The 23,089-nt window shown below is 60.3% G+C and overlaps 2 protein-coding genes across 2 annotated transcripts; both read left to right on the forward strand.

The window, feature by feature from the left end:
- The first annotated feature begins 6,835 nt into the window (after positions 1-6,835).
- PTGDR (prostaglandin D2 receptor) lies at positions 6,836-11,077 on the forward strand. The gene is given in 3 exon segments (XM_032113261.1): positions 6,836-7,852; positions 7,854-7,941; positions 10,438-11,077. Coding segments are annotated over 3 exon segments (1,083 nt in total). The 5' UTR covers positions 6,836-7,124; the 3' UTR covers positions 10,705-11,077.
- Positions 11,078-17,519: 6,442 nt separating this feature from the next.
- On the forward strand, positions 17,520-22,390 carry PTGER2 (prostaglandin E receptor 2). The gene is made up of 2 exons (XM_032113258.1): positions 17,520-18,379; positions 20,913-22,390. Exons 1-2 carry the CDS (start codon positions 17,534-17,536, stop codon positions 21,177-21,179), a joined length of 1,113 nt encoding a protein of 370 aa, XP_031969149.1. The 5' UTR covers positions 17,520-17,533; the 3' UTR covers positions 21,180-22,390.
- The last annotated feature ends 699 nt before the right edge of the window (positions 22,391-23,089 follow it).

Here is a 23,089-nt window from a genome sequence, read left to right on the forward strand (position 1 = left end):
TGGGGCTCTCCTTCCTTCCTTCCTCTCTCTAAATATTGCTGCAAAGCTGTTTTTGCTCTGGCAGCTGCCGGATGAGCGTGCGGAGCCCTGTGAGCCCCCGGAGCTGCCGGGAGCTCAGCACGGAGCTCGCAGGGAGCTCCCAGCCCTGCCTGACACTGACTGATTCCTGCTCCCCAAGATTAGCCACAAGCTCCTTATTTGGTCCAGGCTCCAGCAAATTCCCTGGCAGAGGGGATTGCATCTGCAGGCAGAGCAGCCCGGATGGGTTTGTGCTGGAGCACCGAGAGGGTTCACAGCAAAGATAAAATCAGCCCAGCGCCTGCGTTTCCAAGGAGTCTCGTGTTTTTCCCTGCAGCACAAGGCACAGCAGACGCACAGTGCCTGTCCCCATCACTCTCCAGAGCACAGAATCATGGAACAGAATCACAGAATTTCCTGAGCTGGAAGGGACCCACAGGGATCATCCAGGGCAGCTCCTGGTCCTGCACAGACACCCCAACAATCCCACCCTGGGCATCCCTGGCAGCGCTGTCCAAATGCTCCTGGAGCTCTGGCAGCCTCGGGGCCGTGCCCATTCCCTGGGGAGCCTGGGCAGTGCCCAGCAGCCTCTGGAATAGCGGAACCTTTCCCTGATATCTGACCTAAACCCCCCAACACAGGTCTGATCCTGCCCCATCCCAGGGCTCTGACCCCGACACCCGCTGGGCTGAGCTGCTGCAGCTTTGGGACACTTCCTCGGGTGTTTATACCCAGAATCAAGAGTTTGCTGCAGATTTAGGCTTTATTTGCTGCATGGATTAGGTGCCCCTGGAATGTGCCCAGCTGGAAGAGGACAGGGACCCACAGAATCCCGGAATGCTTTGGGTTGGAAAGGACTTTAAATCCCATCTTGTTTCAACCCCCTGCCACGGGCAGGGACATCTTTGCCTAGACCAGCTCCTGCAGAAGCTGGGATCCCATGGCCCGCCCTGGGAGCACCCTCAGAGATGGGATTCAGCCCTTCCCACGGCTCTAACAAACCCAAGTCGCCTCCCAAAACCTCTTTCCAGCTCATCTCTCCTCGCCTGACCTCCTGGGGCCTCCAGCCCTGACCCCTGCAGCCCCCGAGGGCTCGGGGGTGACTAATCCCAGCAATTAGCCTCGTTCCCTGCATTTATCTGCTTCCCGTCTTTGTCTCCCACTGACAGCCCCTCCGAGCAAATCTGCTTCCAGCCCCATTTCCCCGGCTCCGTCTCCCCCCGCCAGCCTTTGTCCCGCGGAGCCTCTCGGGGCTGGGTGAAGAGGTTATTCCCCCCCGACACGTGTCCCTCGCATCCGCTGTGACCAAAAAGCAGCGCCCAGCAGCGCCGAGGTCACCCGGGCCCGGCAGGACCCGCTCCGGCTGCAGGCGGGAGGATTTGTTCTTTAAATTGAAGACGGATGCAGCCGCGGCGGCGTTTCAGGCTAAAAGGGATTTTAGGGCTGAGCGATCCGGCTAAATGGGGACAGAGGGCTTGGGGTGGCTGGGAATTCAATGGGAAATCGCGGAACACATGGGCAGCACATTTGGGAGCTGCCTGCCCCGCCCTCCTCGGGACAGGCTGTGCATTCACAGGGGAGCTCCACGGACACACGGGGAGTCAGAGGGATGGAAGTCCTCGCATGTGTGCGGTTCACAACCTTTCCATGCCTAAAGCAGCGAGCCAGCCCCCTGCATTTAATTATTGTTATGTTTCCTGAGATTTTATTTTATTTTTCAGTTCAGGATTCTTCTCCCGTTAAACTGAGCTTCAAAATTTTGGGGGGATTTTAAATCCCCAAATTAAAAAAACCGAACAAAAAAAACCAAACCAAAACAAAAAACCCCCCTTCAGAATCCTTCAAATCTCCTTTAGGTGGTTTTTCCCCAACGAGGTACAGGCATCTCAGGAAGGAAGGAAAAAAGAGAGAGATGGAGGGAAAAAAGGATGGATTTGGGTTGAATAGGACCCTAAAAATCATCCAGTCCCACCTCCTGCCATGGCAGGGACACCTTCCACTAGCCCAGGTTGCTCCAAGCCCCGTCCAGCCTGGCCTTGGACACTTCCAGGGATCCAGGGACAGCCACAGCTTCTCCGGGCACCCTGTGCCAGGGCCTCTCCACCCTTCCAGGGAAGAATTCCTTCCCAATCTCCCATCCATCCCTGCCCTCTGGCACTGGGAAGCCATTCCCTGTGTCCTGTCCCTCCATCCCTTGTCCCCAGTCCCTCTCCAGCTCTCCTGGAGCCCCTTTAGGCCCTGCAAGGGGCTCTGAACTCTCCCTGGAGCCTTCTCTTCTCCACGTGAGCACCCCCAGCTCTCCCAGCCTGGCTCTGGAGCAGAGGGGCTCCAGCCCTTGGAGCATCTCCGTGGCCTCCTCTGGACTCGCTCCAGCAGCTCCACGTCCTCCTGCTGTTGGAGGCAGCCCTTTAGGTGGGATCGGCCGAGGAGCGCTGGGCACCGCTGCCGGGAGGGGAGGAGAAGGAGCGGGATGGGGCGGGGAGCGGGGCCGGTCCTGAATCCCGGCGATCCCGGCGATCCCGGCCGCTGCCGCCGCCTGCCGCCCGCACCGGGACACGCACCGCGCACCGATGCGACAGCCGCACCCACGGACAGCCCCCCATTCCCGGCGGGACCCCTCGCTGGTCCCTGCTCAGGCACAGGTCCCTCCCCGCACCCCGCAGACACCCACGGGTGGCACAGCCGGGACCCAAAGGAGAGGATCAGGGCTGCACCCTCCCAGCCCGGACACACACCGGGGCCCGCGGTGCAGGTGCCCTCCTTCCCTCTTTCTCCTTTCCTTTCCCTCCTCACCTCCTTCAGCCCTCCTTCCTCCCCATCCCAGGGGTGATCCCCTCTGACTTCCAGGGCCCCCCTCACTCTGGTCCCAGGCCCCTCCTGTCACTCCCTGCAGCCCCCGGATCCCGCCCCGCGCGGTGCAGCCGCCCCCTGACTCGCCCTTGGTTGTGCTGGAAACGCCACCGAGCCCCAAACCACTTTCCTCGCTCTTTCCGGTCATCCCACAGCTGGGACAAACCCTGCCCCGGGCTGGGCTTGTGCAACTGGGAAGCGTTGCTCCATCGCCCCCTTCCTGCCCAGCACCTTCCCACCGCGGGGCTGCTTTCTTTCCCCTCGTTTTCCTCCCCCTGGCAGGGTGCGATGCCCGCAGCCTCTGGAAACGCGGCAGGAGGAGGTGGCTGCAGCCCCTGGACCCCCCACGGGACGAGCCCACGGCTGTCGGCACAATTCCCAACTTCCCAGGGCGTTTTTTCCCCTCCAGGGCGAGCCCGCAGCTGGAAACCATCGGCGGGATTGCAGCCGGTGACTCAGAGCGGCTCTGGTGTCTTCCGTGCACCAAAGCTCCCCTCTGCTGGGGAGTCACCGCCAGGATGGGGGGACACGAGGAGCAGCCCTGTCTCCATCGATCAATTTAAATCAGGGGGTTTGGGCGTGTTTAAGATGCTCGGTGCATCTTCCCAGCAAAAAAAACCCCATTGTTCCAAAGGAGGAAAAAACCCCAACGTGAGGGTTCCCCATCCCTGTGCTCCGACCCCTGGACACCTGACCCCGGCTGCCTCCCCAGCCTCTCAGCGCATCATTTTGGCAGCGGGAGCATCGCCTGCCCACGCCAGGGAGCTGTGAATCCCCAAATCCCGCCGTCTGGAGAGAGTGAAAGGCTTGAAAGCCTGTTTAGTCTGGGGAAACCGGAGCTGGGGAAGACGTGGGAACAACTGGGAAAGGACCCCGCGGAGGGGAAGGCAACGCTCTGCTCCAGGAGCAGGGTCCCCGGGAAGGGAACCGAGTCTGGGATGGGTCGGGAAGCACCAGGCAGAGGCGATCCAGCGCTCGCGGGCAAGGAAGAGGCTCTTCCCTGCAGGACTCTCCCAGCCGGGTTTGCTCCTCATGGGAATGTCCAGCAGGAGCTGCCAAAGCCGCCGTTCCAGGGCAGCCGCATCCCCGCATCCGGCTCCGCGGCACGGCGCTGCTGCCAAAGCCCTCCCCGGCTACGGGCTCTAAATTAGGGTATTCAGACACCACGACAAACACTTCCAAAGGGAGCGCTGAGCTGGAGGGAGAAAGTCCCAGCGCGGCCGCCCCGAGTTGTGACAAAGAGCAGGCGGACACGGCTCCTCCGGGCAGCGGCGGCTCTTTGGGAAAAGCCAAGCTTGGAAAAAACATGGCACAACTCTGGAGCAGGCACCCCTCGCCAAAATGTGGCAAGGAGAAGCCGTAGGGAGTCAACAAAAGTGTTGGGGAAAAAAACCCAAACCAAAACCCAATTAAAATTCCTTGTGGATGCTTCAAGTTTTTCCAGCTCCTCATTTGTCTCTGGGTTTCGTGGCTGCTTTTTCTTCCGCTTTGGGTTGTTTTTATTCCGGTTTTTCCCCCCCCCCTCTCTCCACCAGGAATGTGACCAGCCAAAGAGGGTCACGTCGGAAGCGTGACGAGCGGGAGAGATTCGTCATCCGTGGCGATGAGACTTTCTCCAAATCATTTTCCCCTCCCCAAATAGCTGCAATTTATGCAAATGAGCCCAAAGAAGAGCTAAACGGGGGGGACTCGGTGCAACCTGGCTGCCCACGCCGGGTTCTCTCCCAGAGAAGAGGGAGGAGGGAGATGAGTCTGCGGTTACATTCCCGGCTGGACACCTATCCCTGGCTTGAGGGATCCATCCCTCTCCACAGAGAAGGATGGGCACCGTGGTTGGCCGCAATCAGCATCAGATCCTCCAGCAGCAGGGGAAGGAATCCAGGTGAAATCATCCCCCTGCCCACCCGTTCTGACACCATCAGCCACATCTGCACTGGGTGGATGCCTCCTGTGCCTGCTCCCAGAGTCTCAGATGGTCCCAAAAAGTCCCTTCTCCATCCCAGGCTTTCCCCATCGAGCACTGCAAGGTCAGGAGCAGCAGCACCCCATGTCCTTCGGGGTTTCCAGCCACAGCTGGTGCAACCGGGGGCAGCACCCACCTCCAGAAGGGGCTGGGTTTTGTCACAGTTCTTCCTCCTCCTCCTCCTCTTGCCAAGCATTGAATTGCCGCTGAATTTGGCCTTCCGGTGGCTGTCAAGGGACTTTCCAATGGTGGGGGAGCAGCCCAGAAGTTCAGCCTCTTCCCCAGTCGGAGCAGATGTGGCAGTGTGGAGTCACCGCTCAGCCAGCAGCGGCTCGGATCCCTGGGACCATCACAGAATCCCGGAATGGTTTCAGTTGGAAGGGACCCCAAAGCCCACCCAGTTCCAACCAGTGGGCAGGGACACCTCCCACTGTCCCAGGTTGCTCCAAGCCCCGTCCAGCCTGGCCTTGGACGCTTCCAGGGATCCAGGGGCAGCCACAGCTTCTTGGGCACCCTTTGCCAGTGTTTCCTCCCTGGCGTTAGCAGCGTCGCAGCAGGGCTGGCACAAATTTCTCCAGGGATCAGGACAGGGGTTGTGCTCCCAGTAAATCAGCTCTCCAGAGGTGCTGGGCTCTCCTTCCCAATCTTCATTCTTGGGAAAACCTGAGGGATCCCACCACATCTTCCCCCTGCTCCATGCTGCTGGGGTTCCCGCAGGGAGCTGACAGCAGTCGGTGGGACCAGGGTGCCGGCTCAGCTAAGGAAGGCAGTGGGTGTTTTCCAGGAGCTGCTTTGGACGATATCACTCGGATTGCTTCCCAGGGCAGGCTGAATTTCCTCTCCCTCGGGCCCCAGGCAGGAAGCAGCCTCTGGGTTCACACTCAGCCCTAACGAGGGCAGCACTTCAACACCAACCGTGGGTGAGAGCTGAGCTACAACGAGCTTTATCTTGATTTCTTCCAGAGCTGAGATTTTCATTTGCACTGCCACAAACAGTCCCTGCCCTCACTGCTGAAGGAATCACCAACTCCCTTCACGCAGCAGAAGAACTACAGCCCATCACTAAAACCTGCCATGCTGATGTCTGGCCCCTTAGACCTCCCTTCCCACCCCTGCCGTCATCTTGATACTTCCCTGTGCTTCGTGTACACTCATCCCGAGTAGCAAAAAGTGGCCTGAAAGCAGACAGCCACGGTTTCATGCCTATTCATCATCACATGCGTCCTGCGAGCTGCTGTGTGTGTTTTGCAGCCGTGTTGCTGCGGTCGGAGCTGCTTTTCCTGGAAGAAGCTGCGGGGGCTCCTCCCGGAGTTTGCTGGTGGGACGGAGGAGCACCGCCAGGGGCTGTGGGGTCAGCAGCGGCACCAGCACATGGCACACCCGTGGGATGGGCCGCGGGTAGATGTGGCACCTGCTCAGGCTGAACCATATCACAGAATCCCAGAATCGTTCGGGTTGGAAGGGATCTGAAGCATCACCCCGTTCCACCGCCCTGCCGCTGGCACGGACACTTTCCACTGGATCAAGGTGGCTTCTGTCCTGTGATGCCCACAGAGAATCAGCCCCAGTCCCCTTCCCTGGGCCACCCGCGGGTTCAGCCCTGTCAGCCCTCGGCCCTGTCCCCCCTCCAAGGGCTCAGTCCCCCCTCTCCCGTAACTCCCCCCTCTGTGCTTGGACCCAACTCCCTCGCCCGGGGCTCAGCCCCGTCCCCTTTCCAGCACTCCCCACCCCCGAGGGGCTCAGCCCCAGCTCCCTCCCCTCCAGCGTCTCATCCCAGAGCCCCTCACCGTAACCCCCGGCACTCACTCCCGGCCCCATCCCCTCCCTCTCCCCGGGAGCCTCGGTTCTCCCGGGGGAGCAGCGCAACCCCCCTGTCCCCGGAGCCGAGCTCCGACGGCCGGGGCGGGCCGGCGGCGAGAAGGGGCCGTCCCGGGGGCCGTGCCCGGTTGTACCACACCTCCCTCCTCTTCCTCCTCCTTCCTCCTCCCTCCCTCCTCGGCGGGGGCCGCCCGCCCCGCCGGGACAGTCGCTGCCGGCAGCCGCGGCGCGGTGCGATCCATCCATCCCATCGCATCCCGGTGCAGGACACCCATCCCATCCCGGCGCGGTGCTGGACATCCATCCCATTCCATCCCATCCCGGCGCGGTGCGGGACATCACCGCCGTGCGGTGCGGGATTTTATCCCACCCCGCTGCGGTGGAGGACATTGATCCCACCCCGGTGCAGCGCGGGACACCCCGAGGCGGAGCGGGGCTTCCCTCGGAGCCCATCCCGGCGCGGGCGGTGATCCCGATGGAGACGGAGGGTTACCGCTGCCGCAGCAGCCGCTACATCGAGGGCGGCCAGTCGGCCGTGCCCAGCTCGGTGCTGTTCGCCGCCGGGCTTTTGGGGAACGTCCTGGCGCTGCTGCTGCTGGGCCAGCACCGGCGGCGGTCCCGGTCGCCCGGGGGCCGGCCGCCGCGGGTGTCGGCGTTCTACGTGCTGGTCAGCGGGCTGGCGGTCACCGACCTGCTGGGCAAGTGCCTGCTCAGCCCCATCGTGCTGGCCGCGTACGCCTACAACCGCAGCCTCAGCGAGCTGGGGCCGGGTGGCCTCGGCGAGGACGAGCCGGGGGTGCTGTGCCAGCTCTTCGCCTTCCTCATGGCCTTCTTCGGGCTGGCCCCCACCCTGCTGCTGCTGGCCATGGCGCTGGAGTGTTGGCTTTCCCTGGGGCATCCCTACTTCTACCGGCGGCACCTGACTCGCCGCCTGGGTGCCACGCTGGGGCCGGCGGCCGCCGGGCTGTGCGCCCTGTTCTGCGCCCTGCCCCTGCTGGGCTTTGGGGCACCCATGCAGTACTGCCCGGGCACGTGGTGCTTCATCCGGATGGCCGGCGGTGGCCCACGCCAGCTGGTCTTCCCCGTGCTCTACGCCAGCCTGATGGGCTTGTTGGTGTTGGCCATCGTGGCGTGCAACGTGAGCAGCATGAGGCACCTGTACTGCATGGCCCGGAGGCAGCCCCGCCGCGGGACCCCCCCCCGCCGCCGCCCCGCGCATGGAGGAGCTCGACCACCTCGTCCTGCTGGGGCTCATGACCGTCCTCTTCACCGTCTGCTCCCTGCCGCTCATCGTGAGTAATCCCACTGCCCCCCGCCGCCAGGAAAACCCCCCCTGCGCCTGGGAGCGGGGGTGCTCGCTTTGGTGCCTCACCGGGGGTCGGTGATTGCATTAAATCGCTTGGGGAAATACCCTTTCTCAGCACCATCGCCTCTCAGGGAGGTTGGATTGGTGATTTGACCCCCTTGGAATAGTCCCCCACCCTGTCCATGGGGGTCAGGGCATTGTTGAGCACCCTGGAATATCCCCCCCACCCCCCCACCAGCCCCTACCCCTGGGAATGTGGGTGGGTGCTTTGGCCCCCCTCAAACACCCATCACCCCATGCCCCAGGGCTCGGTCGTTGCATTAATCCATTTGGAAAAATATCCTTTCCTCAGCACCATCGCCTCCCAGGGAGGTTGGGTTGATGATTTGGCCCCCTTGGAACAGTCCCCCACCCTCTCCATGGGGAACAGGCCATGGCTAAAGCACCCTGGAATATCCCCCCCACCAGCACCACTCAGTCCTGGGGGGGTCAGAGCACTAATTTTGGGATAAACCCTGACACCACCACCAGCTTGTAGGGGGCCAAGACTTTGCCTCCTAAATACTCCCCCACTCTGCCCACAAGGATCAGGTCATTGCCTAAAACTCCTTGGAATAACCCCTCCCCCCACCCCCCATCACCACCACCCACTCCCAGGGGGAGCAGGGGTTGCTTTGGCCCCTTGGAATAAACTCTGGAACCACCACCCCCTCCTGGAGGTGCCGGGGGGGTTCATTGCTTTAGTGCCCTGTGAATAACCCACCCCTACCACCCTCTAGGATCCTCTCCAAGGGTCAGGTTATTCCTTTAATCCCCTTGGAATAAATTCCACCCCCCCGCCTCCACTATCCCATTCTGGGAGGTTGCCCCTCCTCAACACCAGCACCACATCCCCAGTCCTCAATTTATTTAAATTAATTAAATTAAATTAAATTAAATTAGAAGTTGTCCTTTAACCCTCATGGAAGAACCCCCCAGCACCACCACTCTGTGCCAGAGGTACTGGGGGGGGGGGGGGGGGGGGGCTGAGGTAATTACTCTGTCCCCCTTCTGAGTGTCCCCCACCCTGCCCCAGGGATCTGACTGTTGCTTTAGCCCCCGTGGAATAACCCCCAACATCCCATCCTGGGATGGGGGAAGTTAATCCATTGTTTTAATCCCACTGGAATAACCACAACAACCCCACCACCCTGTCCTGGGGGCTGATTTATTTTTCAAACTTCCTTGGAATATTTGCCCCCTCCACCCCACCCTGTCCCAGGGAGGGTCATTCCATTGCCCCCTCCCTGGAATATCCAATCCCAGCACCGCATCCCCAGGGGTCAGTTCATTGCTTTAATCCCCCTGGAACACCCTTCTCACCATCACCGCTCTGTCCCAGAGGTGTTGGAGGGTCAGGTCATTATTTTAGTCCCATCTCAGTGTCCTCCACCCCATCCCAGGGATCAGTTTGCTGCTTTAGCTCCATTGGAATAACAGCCCCTCCCATCCCATCCCATCCCATCCCATCACCACCCCTCTGTTCCTCTGAGGTGTTTAAGGTTTGGGGGGGTCAGTTCATTGCATCAGACCCCTCAATAACCCTCATTCCCACCCCATCAGACCCCTCAATAACCCCCATTCCCACCCCATCAGACCCCTCAATAACCCCCATTCCCACCCCCGTGTCCCAAAGCTGCTGGGTACATCCAGCTCCCTTTGAACCCCACTGAAATACGCCCTGAAATCCTCTCATTTCTTCCCCAGGGATGGGGGTCCCGCTGGTGGGGTGGGGGTGGGAGACCCCCAGCATGAGAGAGCCCTCGCTGCCCCTCCCCTCCCCCATTCCTGGGCCCAGATCCTGCAGTTTCACCTTTCCATCACCCTCTGCGGGCAGAGTTGGTGCCACAGGAGGGGCTACCCTGGGATCAGGGTGGGGGGTGTGCGCTGGTGCTGCCACTGCCTTTGGTGACAATTTCCACATCCTCTTCCTGTCCCCTCTGTCACCTCTGGAACCATATCGTGAGGTATCAGCCACCAGCAGCCCTGGCACCACTGGGCTCGTACTGGTTTTGTGACCACCCCAGTGGTCCTCAGTCAGGATGAATCCCTGCTGAGTTAGCCAATGGATGCCAGGTCCAGTTTCCATGGCAGCACCAGTGGGGTGCCCCAGCCTTGGGGCCAGAGCATCACCTGCCAAGGTTGGATGATTTCTTCATCCATGAAACCACCCCGGTCACCAGGGCCACCTTTCCAGCTTTAACATCCCGCTGGGGACACAGCATCCCTGTGCCACAACCATCCATGATCCAGCCCCACTCCCAGCCGGATCTGCAACCCACAGCACATCCTGATGCAATCCATAGGGATATTGAAGGGTTAAAACTTCTTTTGCTGCCCTCACGGGGATATTTTTATCCCCACCGTAGCAAGACCTCCCCTCATTCCCCCCCATTTCCTTGACCTTCCCTGATTTTCTCCTATTTCCGGGATTTTTTGCCAGATCCGGGCGTACATGGGGGCTTTCGCCGCTGATTTCAATGAGAACGCCGACCTGAGCGCGCTGCGCTTCCTCTCCGTCAACTCCATCGTGGACCCCTGGGTCTTCATCATCTTCCGCACCTCCGTCTTCCGCACCTTCGTCCGCAGGGTCTGCCGGAGGCTCAGCTCCCGCAGGGCCTCTCTGAAAGGCTCCAGCCCCGGGGCTGATGGCCAGTTCTGTCCCCCGGGCTGGCGCAGGACAGACGCCCCGCAGCTCGGCATCCCCTGAGCGCGGCGCTGCTGCAGAAGCCGGCGGCTGCTGGCGAGGATGAGGAGCGAGCCTTCGGCCCCACATCCCTGCCCTGGAGCATCCCGAGGCGGCACAGGGCGGTGGCAGGCAGGGACAGCGTCCAGCTCGCTGCGAGGGACGCTGTGAAGGGATTCTGTCCCCTCCCTAAACTGCGTTTGGCCCCGGAGAGGAGCCGGGGCGGGGCTCCCGGGGATCTGTGAATATTCCGAGCGTTTTGTGGAGGGTTTAGGGAACGCCCGGCTCCAGGAGAGCGTGAGGGATTTGGTGTGTGGTTCAGGGCAGTGGGGGCGCACAGGGAGGAGAAGTGTGGGTGTGTCCCCTTGGAATAAAAGCGGTTCAGAGCCCTGTTTCATCGCCTTGTCCTGTGCGTGATCCCATTCCATGCCAAGGGCGTTTATCCGGAGGTGGCTTGGGATGTCCCCAGACTGGGTGAGGGTCAGGAGGGACTCAGAAAGCTGAGCAGCAGCTCCTGGTGTGACGAGGAGCTGGATGCAGGCGGGATCCCTCCACGGGATTCCCATCATCCCTCCCTGGCACACCCTCCATCCCTTCCCAGGATCTTCCCTATTCCCGGGGCAGGGCTGTGGTTTAGCCACTCTTCTCTGGAAAACTGATTCCCCCGAGCGCCGATGTTGCATTTGTGTTCCTCAGCCCTACCTGCTGTGCTGTAATTATCTAAATTCAGTATTTATGACCGCCTCGAGCCTTAATGAGAGCAGTAATTGAGAGAAGGCAGAGCCTGGGACACACGAGCTCTCGGTGCAAGCGTGCAGGAGAGCGATCGTTTTGATGGAAGATCCATTTCCGCTCAACCACACGGATAAGCTGGATTTAATTTCTGCCTCAAGTGACCATTTAGGCCAAAAGCATTACAATGACCAACTGTTTAGTGCCCTTGGAGGAGACAGAGAGTATTTCTCTCCTCTGTTTAGCTAAGCCTTGCAAGGTGTAGCCGTGTTCCTGCCCTCTCTCACGTGATGTTTACTCTCAGTGTCAGATTCTGGTTTTGAAGGAGCAGTATCTTGGAGCTTTTTGGAGGTGACCTGCTGGGGTTGGCTCTGGTTGTTTCTCCCAGCTGGAGAAAAGGGCAGAGCTGTGTTTGGGGATATTTTGGGGACACCTGCGAGCTGCCGGCTCGGTGCCTCTCCTCGGGGTTTTCTGAGGAGAAAGAAGGAAGTGAGGGTTGGTTCATGGATTGGTTTCATGTTACTGGCGTGGTATCGACTTGGAGATGGCTCACGTGGGGTTGCAGAGTCAACAGCTCTGAGCCTGCACCGAGGCTTTCCTGGGATCTGTTCCACCGTGGCCGGATGAGATAACGGCCCTGGAAAACCTGATTGTTGTCCCCCCTACACTGGGACCTCCTCCCCCAAACAGATCCGTGCTCCACTCGGGACAGGTGGATCAGGCACGGCCAGGCTGGGAATGTTCAGTGATGTAGAATCATGGAATGATTGTTGAGGTGGGAAAAGATCTCCAAGGTCATGGATTCAGCATTAGCACGAGCTGGGGGTGCTCTGTGTGTGCAGGGATCATCTGCCCGTGATCCCAGTGAGGATTCACTCCTGGAGAGAGGCCTTGCCCAGGAGAGATCCCTGCTGCAGGAGAGATCTCTGGCCCAGGGAAGGTCCCTGCCCCAGGAAAGGTCCCTGCCCCAGGAGAGGTCCCTGCCCCAGGAGAGATCCTTGCCCCAGGAAAGGTCCCTGCCCCAGGAAAGGTCCCTGCCCCAGGACATGTCTCTGCCCCAGGGAAGGTCCCTGCCCCAGGACACGTCCCTGCCCCAGGAAAGGTCCCTGCCCCAGGACATGTCTCTGCCCCAGGGAAGGTCCCTGCCCCAGGAAAGGTCCCTGCCCCAGGACATGTCTCTGCCCCAGGGAAGGTCCCTGCCCCAGGAAAGGTCCCTGCCCCAGGACATGTCTCTGCCCCAGGGAAGGTCCCTGCCCCAGGAAAGGTCCCTGCCCCAGGACATGTCTCTGCCCCAGGAGAGGTCCCTGCCCCAGGAAAGGTCCCTGCCCCAGGGAAGGTCCCTGCCCCAGGACACGTCTCTGCCCCAGGAAAGGTCCGTGCCCCAGGAAAGGTCCCTGCCCCAGGGAAGGTCCCTGCCCCATGCTGTGTGTGTTTAGATCCCAGGGTAACCATGATTGGTGGAAATCAGTAATGAAACTGACACAAACCACATCAGGTTCTTCATTAAGGTGCAAAACCAGACTCCAGCCGAGCCCCAAGACGATGCAAACACCGCATCACCGGCCCATCCCTGAGTTCATCATCACAGGGGAGAAACCATGGAGCCACGAGCGACCCCATCCCTGCAGCATCCCCGCTCCCTGGCTGGGGCCACACGTATCCCAGTGACCTTGACAGCTCCTCTGGCTTGGGCAGCACTTTTAATCGGGATTCTGCCCTTCCTGGTGTCCTACAACAGACCTGGAGTCTCCAGCCAGCCGCTGCTGCCTCCGGGCGAGTCAAGCGGCGGCTGCAGCCAGCGAGGTTTGGACGTGCGGCTGCAGCCAGGGCGGCCTCCAGGCGGATAAATCCTCGCTCCCCGGTGTTCCCGGGGCTGCCGTGTCACCGTCCTCGCCAGAGATGGCAGCACGTCCCCAGCCAGGGCCGGGCTCCCAGCTGGCCGAGCACGAAGAGCGAGGAGACCACGGATGTTCTCCACCCCAGGCTGGTCCCTTGGACACCCCATTTTTCAGTGCCTCAACACGCACAGTTTGAGGCTTCAGGGGTTATACCAAAGCGTAGGTCTCCTTCCTGAGTCCTGGAAAGATGAAAATAAAAGGAAAAGAAGGTGTAAATTAAATAAGAATTGAAATAAAAAATCCCGGCAATGCGCGGGTTGGTTGTAAAGGTTGCTAAATAGGAACCGAAAAAAGCCCAGGGGCTCCGGGAGCTCCAGCTGAGGAGGGGAGAGCGGCTGAGGAGCCCTCCCTGATCACACTCTCCCCCCAGGCTCCTCGCTCAGTCATTCCCCTCGGGACCCCTCCGTGCCAGATCTCTCCTGTGCCAGCCGCTCCCGAAGGGCCGGACCTGCCGCTTAATGGAGGCAATAAAGAGACACTGCTCAGCTCCAGGCTGGAGCTCCACGCCAGCGATGCTCTTTTGGGGCCTGTTTTATGTCCCTGTCACCCTCCAGCAGTGCCAGCTGCCCTGTCCCACGCTGTCAGTGCTGCCACTGCATCACTCTCCCTGCCTCCCGCTCCTTTCCTGGACATCAATCACTCCCAGGGTGGTTTGTTTTTTTTTTTCCAGTTCACGAAATCCAGGCACAACTTTACTCAAGCTCATTTCCCTCATTTCGTGTTTCGTTCTTGCGAAGAGCCCGTTTTATTTTTTTACTGCCTGCCTGCATTTTTCAGCTATTCTGGAAGCTGGGAGGCGCGTGCCTGGGCAGGCAGCAGTGCCAGGGCTGCCAGGAGCCCCGGCCAGCCCAGGAGTGGCTTCATTTATTTTTTAACCCATGCACCCAGGTGCTGGTACAGGACGAGCCAAGGCACCAAAACCTGGATCTGCCATGCCAGCACACAGCCCTGCTTTTCCAGGAGAGGGAAGGAGGCTGCTGGAAGCACTGGAACACGAGATAAAGGATGGGAAGGCTTTGGAAGAAAGGTGTTGTCTGGATTTGTTGAACACAAGTCAGGATGGGGGTTTGGTTGAAAAGGGATGAAATTGTCTCACCATAAACAGGAGGGATGGAGTCCTCCGTGCCCCTGGTGCCAGAGGCAGGGATGGAGCAGGATCCCAACACCCTCCCCAACCACAGGCAGCAAACTCCAGAGGCTGAGTCCTCTCCATGAAATTCACAGAGCTTTCCTACAAGCCCAGAGTGTTTTCTCCAACTGGGCCAAGCCTGGAAATCTTCTTTTAGGGAAAGCAATGCCAACAAACCTTGGGAGGATGTATGAGGGGCTGGAGTGTGTCCAGAAAAGGGAACAGAGCTGGGAAGGGGCTGAGGAGCAGCTGAGGGAGCTGGGAAAGGGGCTCAGGCTGGAGCAAAGGAGGCTCAGGGGGGACCTTGTGGCTCTGCACAAGTCCCTGACAGGAGGGGGCAGCCGGGGGGGTCGGGCTCTGCTGCCAGGGAACAGGGACAGGAGGAGAGGGAACGGCCTCAGGCTGGGCCAGGGGAGGTTTAGATTGGAAATTGGGAAAATTTCTCCATTGGCACAGCTGCCCAGGGCAGCGGTGGAGTCCCCATCCCTGGAGGGATTTAAAAGCCGTGAGGATGTGGCACTTGGGGACATGGGGCAGTGGTGGCCTTGGCAGTGCTGGGGGAATGGCTGGACTTGATGTCTTAGAGGAGTTTTCCAACCTAAACAATTCTAGGGTTTGATACGGCCCTCGCTAGAGGCGAGACACACGAGCTAAACATGGAAGCAAAGGGAAGAAAACAAACACTTCCCAAGGCAGGACAGATTGTACCAAGCAGCCTGTTCCTGGTTTTGAGCTCAGAAGGGGGAATGAAAAAAACAAAAGCCCAGCAATTTTCCTATTATTGCAGAAAAATCCCATCAGAGACAACTGTCAGTGGAGAAGCCTGAAGCCCCAGAAGGGTATTTAAGGCTCCATTAGCTGCCAGGAAAATGAGCTCCAGAAGAAGCCAAAACCCCTTCCTGAGCTGTGACACGGAACGCCAGAAAGGAGGGGGAGGCTGGGAAAAGCCTTGGAGCAACCACCCTATGGGGTGCCTGCTGCTCGGAAGAGGTCTTGGATGGGCAGACTGCAGCTGCCTGGATGGATCAGGACAGGATTCAGCCTCAGCTGAATTTGTGGATGCCACAAAGGGGGGCTGGACGTGCCAGGGTGGCACCCGACCCTGTGGAATCAAACAGGGTGGCTCCCACCGTCGGATGTGTCCATGTGCTTTGGTGCTCTGCTGGATCAGGACTGGAAGCAGGGTTCAAAGAGCTCCTGGGATGTGTTTTCCTGGCGCACCTGTGTTGAGGTGGGATGGTTAAAACGCCGTCCCCATTGCTCACCCATTGCTTTGACTGTGGGAACGGAGCTGGAGCTGTGGCTTTGTCACCTCACCCTCAGCTCATCCTCCCCACCTCACTGAAGAGACCTGTGAGCTGTGTGAGAGAAGAAAGCAAAGCCAGGACTAGGAGAGGCCCCTCAGAAATGGAGGTGCTGTCACCAACCGCAGCCTGCCCGGCCCTCGAGCCTGCCGTGCCCCGTATTTCCTTTGCGAAGTTCCTGTTACAAAAGCAGGGTTTTAAAAATAACAGCCAAAGCCACTCGTGTGCCTGCAACCTGCTGTGTCCCTGCTGGAGCCACCTGCAGTGTTTCACTGTGGTTTGGGGGGACCAGGTGTACGGGCTTAATTAAAAATTGAATTGTTACAGCTGTTGGAACAGCCCCAGGGCCACAGGAAGGAAAAGATTTTCTGTCCTCGGGAGGTTCTGGAATTGACCTGTGAAGCAGCAACTGCTTAAATAAAGGCAGCTTGAGTGAGGGCTGGTGTCCTGAAGGATGGAGAGAGCATCCAAGGCCACTGGGCTTGAGTATGTGAATTTCCCATCCCTGGATGTGTTCCAGGTTCCAGGTTGGATGAGCCTTGGAGCAACCTGGGATAGTAGAAAGTGTCCCTGCCCATGGCAGACGCTGGAATGGATGGGCTTTAAGGTCATGGCCAGACAGGCTGCACCCCCTTGGGGACCTCCGATGACATGTAGGAGAGGGGGGCGATGGGGACGTGGCATGGTGCAGCCATGGGGCAGGGAGTTCTCCATGGGTTCCGGGCACCTCTGGGGCCATGGGAATTCCCCTGCACAGCCTGGGCTCAGCTGGGACTCCGGGCTCGGAGGGCTTTGGAGCCAGCTTTGGAGCCAGCACTGGGGCTCTCAGGCCACACTGGAGCTTGCTGTGTGCCTCGGGGCTCCCGGAGCACCGCCGGGAATCTCTGACCATGTGAGGGGCTGCTGGACCGGCACTGGGATTCCCGGATTAGCACTGGGACAGACTGGGGCTCAGCACTCCCGGAGCCACACCGGGACTGTCGGATCTATACCGGAATTGGCCATGAAAGCGATCCCGGGCCGGCACCGAGACTCCTGGAGCGGCACCAGGACTCCGGGAGCAGCGCCGGGATCGGCTGTGAGAGGAGGTCCCGGTCTGGCCCCGGGCTGATCGTGTGCGGGGCTCCTGGTCCGACACAGGGACTGGCCGTGCCTGGGGGCTCTCAAAGCCGCACCGGGCTCCTGGAACAGTACCGGGACTCTCGGACCGGCACCTGGGCTGGCCATGCGAGGGACTCCCGAAGCCGCACCGGGGCTCCTGAACCGACACCGGGGCCGACCGCAGAAGCCGCTCCCGGTGGGGCAGAGGGGCTGGGCGTGCCGGAGCCGGGGCTGGCTCAGACCGGGGACTGTCCCAGACATCCCGGGGCCGCTCCGGCACTCCCGGCCCGGCCTCGAGACTCTCGGACCGCACCGGGACTGGCCGTGTGCGGGGCTCCCAGAGCGGCACCGGGACTGGCCGTGTGCGGGGCTCCCAGACCGGCACCGGGACTGGCCGTGTCCGGAGCTCCCAGAGCGGCACCGGGACTGGCCGTGTGCGGAGCTCCCAGAGCGGCACCGGGACTGGCCGTGTCCGGAGCTCCCAGAGCGGCACCGGGACTCTCGGTCAGGCCGGGGTGGGTCCGTGCGCGTCCCCCGCCTCCGCTCCGACCATCCCCGGGGGCCCGGGGCGGTGCCGGGGGCCCGGGGCGGTGCCGGGGGCGGCGGGCGGGGCGGTGCCGTCGGGGCGGGCGGTGCCGGTGCCGGTGCCGGGGGCGGCAGCGCAGTCGGGCGTGCGGCGGCGGCGCGGGATGAACGGGACGGGCCGGGCGTGCGGGTCCGGCGGGGCAGCGCTCCCGGCCGGAGCTCGGCCGCTGATCAGCGCCCTCATGTTCTCGGCCGGGCTCCTGGGCAACCTCCTGGCGCTGGGGCTGCTCCTGCGCGGCCGCCGCGGGCCCCGGCAGCGCCCGCTCGCGCTGTTCCACGTCCTGGTGCTGGCCCTGGTGGTCACCGACCTGCTGGGCACCTGCTCCGTCAGCCCCTTGGTGCTGGCCTCCTACCACCGCAACCGCACCCTCACCACCCTGGCCCGCGGAGGGCACATCTGCCTCTACTTCGGCTTCGCCATGAGCTTCTTCGGCCTCGCCACCATGCTCATCCTCTTCACCATGGCGCTGGAGCGCTGCCTGGCCCTGGGGCGGCCGTACTTCTACGAGCGCTTCCTGAGCCCCCGCACGGGCCTGGTGGCCCTGCCGGCCATCTACACCTTCTCGGCCGCCTTCTGCTCGCTGCCGCTGCTGGGCTTCGGCCGCTACGTCCAGTACTGCCCGGGCACCTGGTGCTTCATCCAGATGCACCTGGATTCCCACCAGAGCAATGGGGAGGTGGCGGGGCTGAACGTCACCTTCTCGCTCCTCTACGCCACCCTGCTCCTCTTCCTCATCCTCGCCGTGCTGCTCTGCAACCTGAGCGTCATCGTGAACCTGGCCCGCATGCACCGCCGCGGGCAGAGGACCCGCCGGGTGACCACCCTGGAGCAGCCCCGTGTGGCCACCGGCTGCGGCCGGCGCACGTTCTCCATGGCCGAGGAGATCGACCACCTCCTGCTGCTCTCCATCATGACCATCACCTTCGTCATCTGCTCGCTGCCCTTCACGGTGAGTGCACCTGTCTGGGGGGTGCACCAGGGTGAGGTCCCTCTCCCCGGCACCCACATTTCTCTCCCGGCCTTTATAAGGCTCCCCCCAACTCTGCTGGCCAAGCCTTGAGGGTTGAGGTCAAAGCTTTGCTCTTCCCAAAGCTTGGGAGATCCCAGCTCAGCCATGAGCTTGGCGATTTGCACATCACCTGGGGAGCGGGGGGATCACTCCCTGTATCCCCAGTGCCAGGACGAGGATGGGGTGTCAGGATCACGGGGTGGTAGGAGGATGGAGTGGTAGGAGGATGGAGTGGCAGGAGCAGAGGTGCTCTCCCACCCCACAGAGGCTCCGAGGCCAGGCAGTGTGGCTCAGGCAGGGATGAGGTTGGAGTCCCCTCGACCACACGGCATCACTGCAAATCCTGGGATCCAGGAACTCATGGTGCAGGTGTGAGGGATGGCAGAGCAACCAATGACACTTCTGGAGATTGGATGAAGGAGCTGCTCTGGGCTGGAGGCAGTGGATATCTGTGCTGGGCGGGATGAGTTATCCCAGATTTCTGCGGATGGAGCTGGAGACAGAGGTTTCTGCTCGTCTGCAACAGCACCGAGGCGCGGGCACAGAGATGGGAGATTTCTGGGAACAGAGGTCTGGCACAGCAGCCACAGCACGTGTCTTCCCAAGGGATATGCCCACATCCCGTGCCCCATGCATGCACGAGACTTCCAGCAGAAATCCAGGATCAAAACAGCCAGGTGAGGAAGTGGAGAGAGTGAATCCCCTGACTCTGTCTGGGCTCTCCCCTCCCAAGGGCCACTTTTCATCCATCCAGGTGCTTTTACACCAGGAGCATCGTGGGCTCCGGAGCACCTCTGGCTGCTGCCCCTGTGTGTGACCCCAAACTGCAGGAGGTCAGTTTGGTCCCATTAGAAGTGACCCCATCAAGGCTGGGAGCGCAGCCAGTGGTAATTTCATACTCTTGGTGTTAAATAGACTCTGCCTTCCCTTCATGCTCCCTTGCTTTTCCTAAGGGAAAAGGAAATAACACAGGCTAAGCCGAGCCGGGCTGGCAGGGTTTTAGGACAAGGGAGTAATGTCCAGATGCTCGTGAGCATCCCAGGAGCCTCAACGGCCTAAGAGACACTGCAGCTCCTAACAATGAACCCACACATGATGGGCAGCTCTTCCCGTGTCCCAAAAAAGGTCGGGTTTGGCTGCTGTGGTCATTATGAAACGGAACCCCTCGGAGGGGACACGTGGGCAGGGCCTTGTGAGTGTGCTTGGGGCAGAGGGGCTGGGAAAGCGGCACTGGCCGGGATCCCATGGGCCCTGTGGTGGCAGATATAGCCTTATCCAGAGCCAGCTTCCCTTTTCCCATCGCCCGGCTCCCATGTGGGGCTGTGCTTTGGCAGCGGCTCAAACCCAGCTGCCTCCTTGGGGTGACACTTTCTCTCCTGTCCCCGGCTGCCCACAGCAGCCACCGCTCCTCCCAGGAGCAGTCCAGGCACACGAACTCATCGGGCCACAAATTCCTTCCCAAAACACCCCAGAGCTTGGAAATGCTGCGCGCGGCCACCCCGTGCCCTGGGCTGCGCCATGCTGGGGCGGTACCCAGCGGATCCCGGGGATGCTCCTGCTGCCCATCCCCATCCAAGCATCCCCCCAGCCCGGAGCGAGGGGGTGGCGGGTGACCCGAATGAGTAAGGAGTGCTGAGTCACCCTTCCAGGAAGCCCCGCGGGCTGTGATGAGTCGGCACGTCGCAGGAAGGACCGGCCAGGTCCTGCACCCCTCATCCTCTCCATCTCCCACGGTTATTGCTGCTGTGTGGCCTCAAGGTGAGAGCCACCACTTCCTCCAGCAGCCACGGGTTTAGATGTGGCTCTAAATGAAGCAGAGCACGGGGCTCGCTGTCATTTAAAGGCCATTTAAACCCATGGAGTCGGCAAATTTGCTGTGACAGCCCAAATCGCCCCAAAAGAGCTGCCTGGGGGGCCGGGTCTTGGGAATTATTTCTCCCTGTGATTTCTCCCTGGTTGAGGGAGGGGACTGTGAGACCCCACTGCAGTGCTGTGTCCAGCTGTGGGGTCCTTCCAGCGCAGGAAGGACGTGAAGCTGTTGAAGCGAGTCCAGAGGAGGCACCAAGTTGATTAAAAGGATGGAACAGCTCTGCTGTGAGGAAAGGCTGGGAGAGTTGGGATTGTTCAGCCTGGAGAGGAGAAAGCTTTGGGGTGACCCAATTGTGGCCTTCCAGTACCTGAAAGGAGCTAGAGGAAAGATGGAGAGAGACTCTACAAGGGCCTGCAGTGACAGGACAAGGGGGAATGGATCCAAACTGACAGGGAGGAGGTTTAGATGGGATTTGGGGAAAAAACTCTTTCCTGTGAAGGTGGCGAGGCCCTGGCACAGGGTGCCCAGAGAAGCCGCAGCTGGACGTGACCAAGGCCAGGTTGGACAGGGCTTGGCGCAAGCTGGGACAGTGGAATGGCAGGGGGGTGGAACGAGATGATCTTTAAGCTCCTTTCCAAGCCAGCCCGTTGCCTGATTTTGCAGATCCGTGCCTACGTGAACAAGTTCAGCGGGGAAGAGGCCGACCACGAGTGGGACCTGCTGGCCCTGCGCTTCCTGTCCATCAATTCCATCGTGGATCCCTGGGTCTTCGCCATCCTGCGGCCGCCGTTGCTGCGCCTGCTGCGCTCGGTGCTGTGCTGCCAGGTGACCGCCACGGCCCCGCACGGCCGCGCTGCGGCCCCCGCCGTGGCAAAGCTGGCCGCACGGCTGGACCTCTGCGGGCAGCTCCAGGAGAATCCTGCCTCCTGACAGGTGCTCTGCCTTAGGGCCCATGAAGAGACGTGTCTGCTGCAGCCTGGGCCGGGTGGGGGTGGCTCAGGTGGCACCTGGGAAGCCCCTGGAAAGCCATTATGGCCTCTCGCAGGGACAAAAGTGCAGCGGGACAAGGTTGGAAGGGCTGCTGAGTCCCTGGGCGCTGCTGTCACCCTCAGGGCTGATCCCACCTGGAGAATGGTTCAGCCCTGCTGGGAAGGGTCGGTGGTGAAGCATGAGGGGTTTGCTATCAGCCCACAGCTGGGAGGATGTTGGGAAGCAGAGATTCCTGCTGGTGGGCTTCCCAGCCAGGTCTCCGTGGTTGTTTGGGATGCAGGCAGGGCTACGGCTCCTGGAGGTGGGGCTGGGTGGCTGCAAACACCCAACAGTGTCCCCAGATCCATAAGGATTGGGAAGGAGAGGAAGGGAGCAGTTTATCCTCAAATATTCCCCCCTTTTTTAGGCTGGTTGCCTGAAGAAATGCACTTTTTCAGGGGCAGGTCTGTGTGCTCGTGTCTGTCTGTCTGTCCCACACCCCTGAGATTTTAGGCACTGGTGGGTCTCTGAGGGGCACCAAGGTACTAAAAAAGCCAAATTTTGGCACTTCCCTGGCGCTGTGATGGAGTAGAGCAGCCCCTCCTCAGCACCCGTTTGGAAATTCCCTTTGTCCCATGATTTTTGCAAGAGCCAAGGAAGGGAATAAAGAGCCTGACCAGGGAATGGTCACAGCCATGAGCTTCACCCACACCCAGGGTGGTGCTGCTGGTGGGGTTTGGGTTTGTCCTTGAGTGGGACAAATGTTTATTTAAAATAACCCCCCCCAAAAAATCCATAAAAGCAAAAAAACCAAGGCCAAAACCATCCAGCTCATCAATCCTGCCGCGTTGGGCAGCATCCTTCAACACCACTCCTTTGTTTTCTGGGATGCTTTGGGACTCCAGGCTGGTTCCTGCTGGGATGAGGAGCGTCTGACTCCGCATCCCAAGGCCACCACTGCCATTAGGAATTTTCTGGTGGCTCCCATCTGAGCAGCATCCAACGCACCCAGCGGCGTTTGTGCAATTCCAAGTGGGGAGTCTCATTTGGGAGCTGCAGCTCTGCTCAGGGAGCCCGAAGGTGCCGAGATTTGGGGCTTTTCCGTGGTCTGTGAGTGGAGGTGATGTAAAAAGAAAGAGTTGTTATTTAAATAATAAATGTCTCTCAAAGGAGCCTGCTGAATCATGCGTGGGTTTGTGCTTGTGATGCACCTCGGGGTAGATCTGGAGGAAATGTGTCGGATGTGGGATGAAGCCACGGGAATGTGGGGAGAGGGCAGCAGGGGAGGCTTGCAGGGGGGAGTGGGTGCCTCCAATTCCCTAAAAAGTGGCAATAAACTCTGTTTTACAGATGTAGAATGGCATGTTTTTATCTGAGCTACAGAAATGCCCCTTCCTCTGAGCTCCTTCCTGAAACCTGCCTCTCCCACGGCCAGCAAAAGGCAGGCAAAGCTCCCACCTGTTATCAAAACACAGCCCCCAAAATACCCACCCTAAAAAAAGGCAGAATTGAGGTCACTCCTGTCAGGCAGCCAAGGTCCACAGGAAGTTTCCTGGCCTCCCAAATGCGTGTGGGCAGATGTCAGGCAGGGGCTGCTGCTGTTGCTCAAGTGGGTTTTTGGCAGCACCCTGTGGCTGGGGGGCTTTGGAGGGGGTGTGGAATTTTTGGGACAGGGTTTCTGGAATGTCATTAATCGTGGTGCCAACCTTGAGAACCCAAATTTGGCACCATCCCACCCAGCACTTGGGAGGGCACAGTCGTCCCTTCCCAAATTATTCCCTCATCCGTGCACACAGCAGGAGGAAAGGCACATTCTGGGCTCAGGGGTTGGTGCTCCCATCGTGTTTCAGGGTGTGCTCAGCTGGAAAAGG

The sequence above is a fragment of the Corvus moneduloides genome, chromosome 6 (assembly GCF_009650955.1).
Source record: "Corvus moneduloides isolate bCorMon1 chromosome 6, bCorMon1.pri, whole genome shotgun sequence".
Taxonomy (NCBI): Eukaryota; Metazoa; Chordata; class Aves; order Passeriformes; family Corvidae; genus Corvus; species Corvus moneduloides.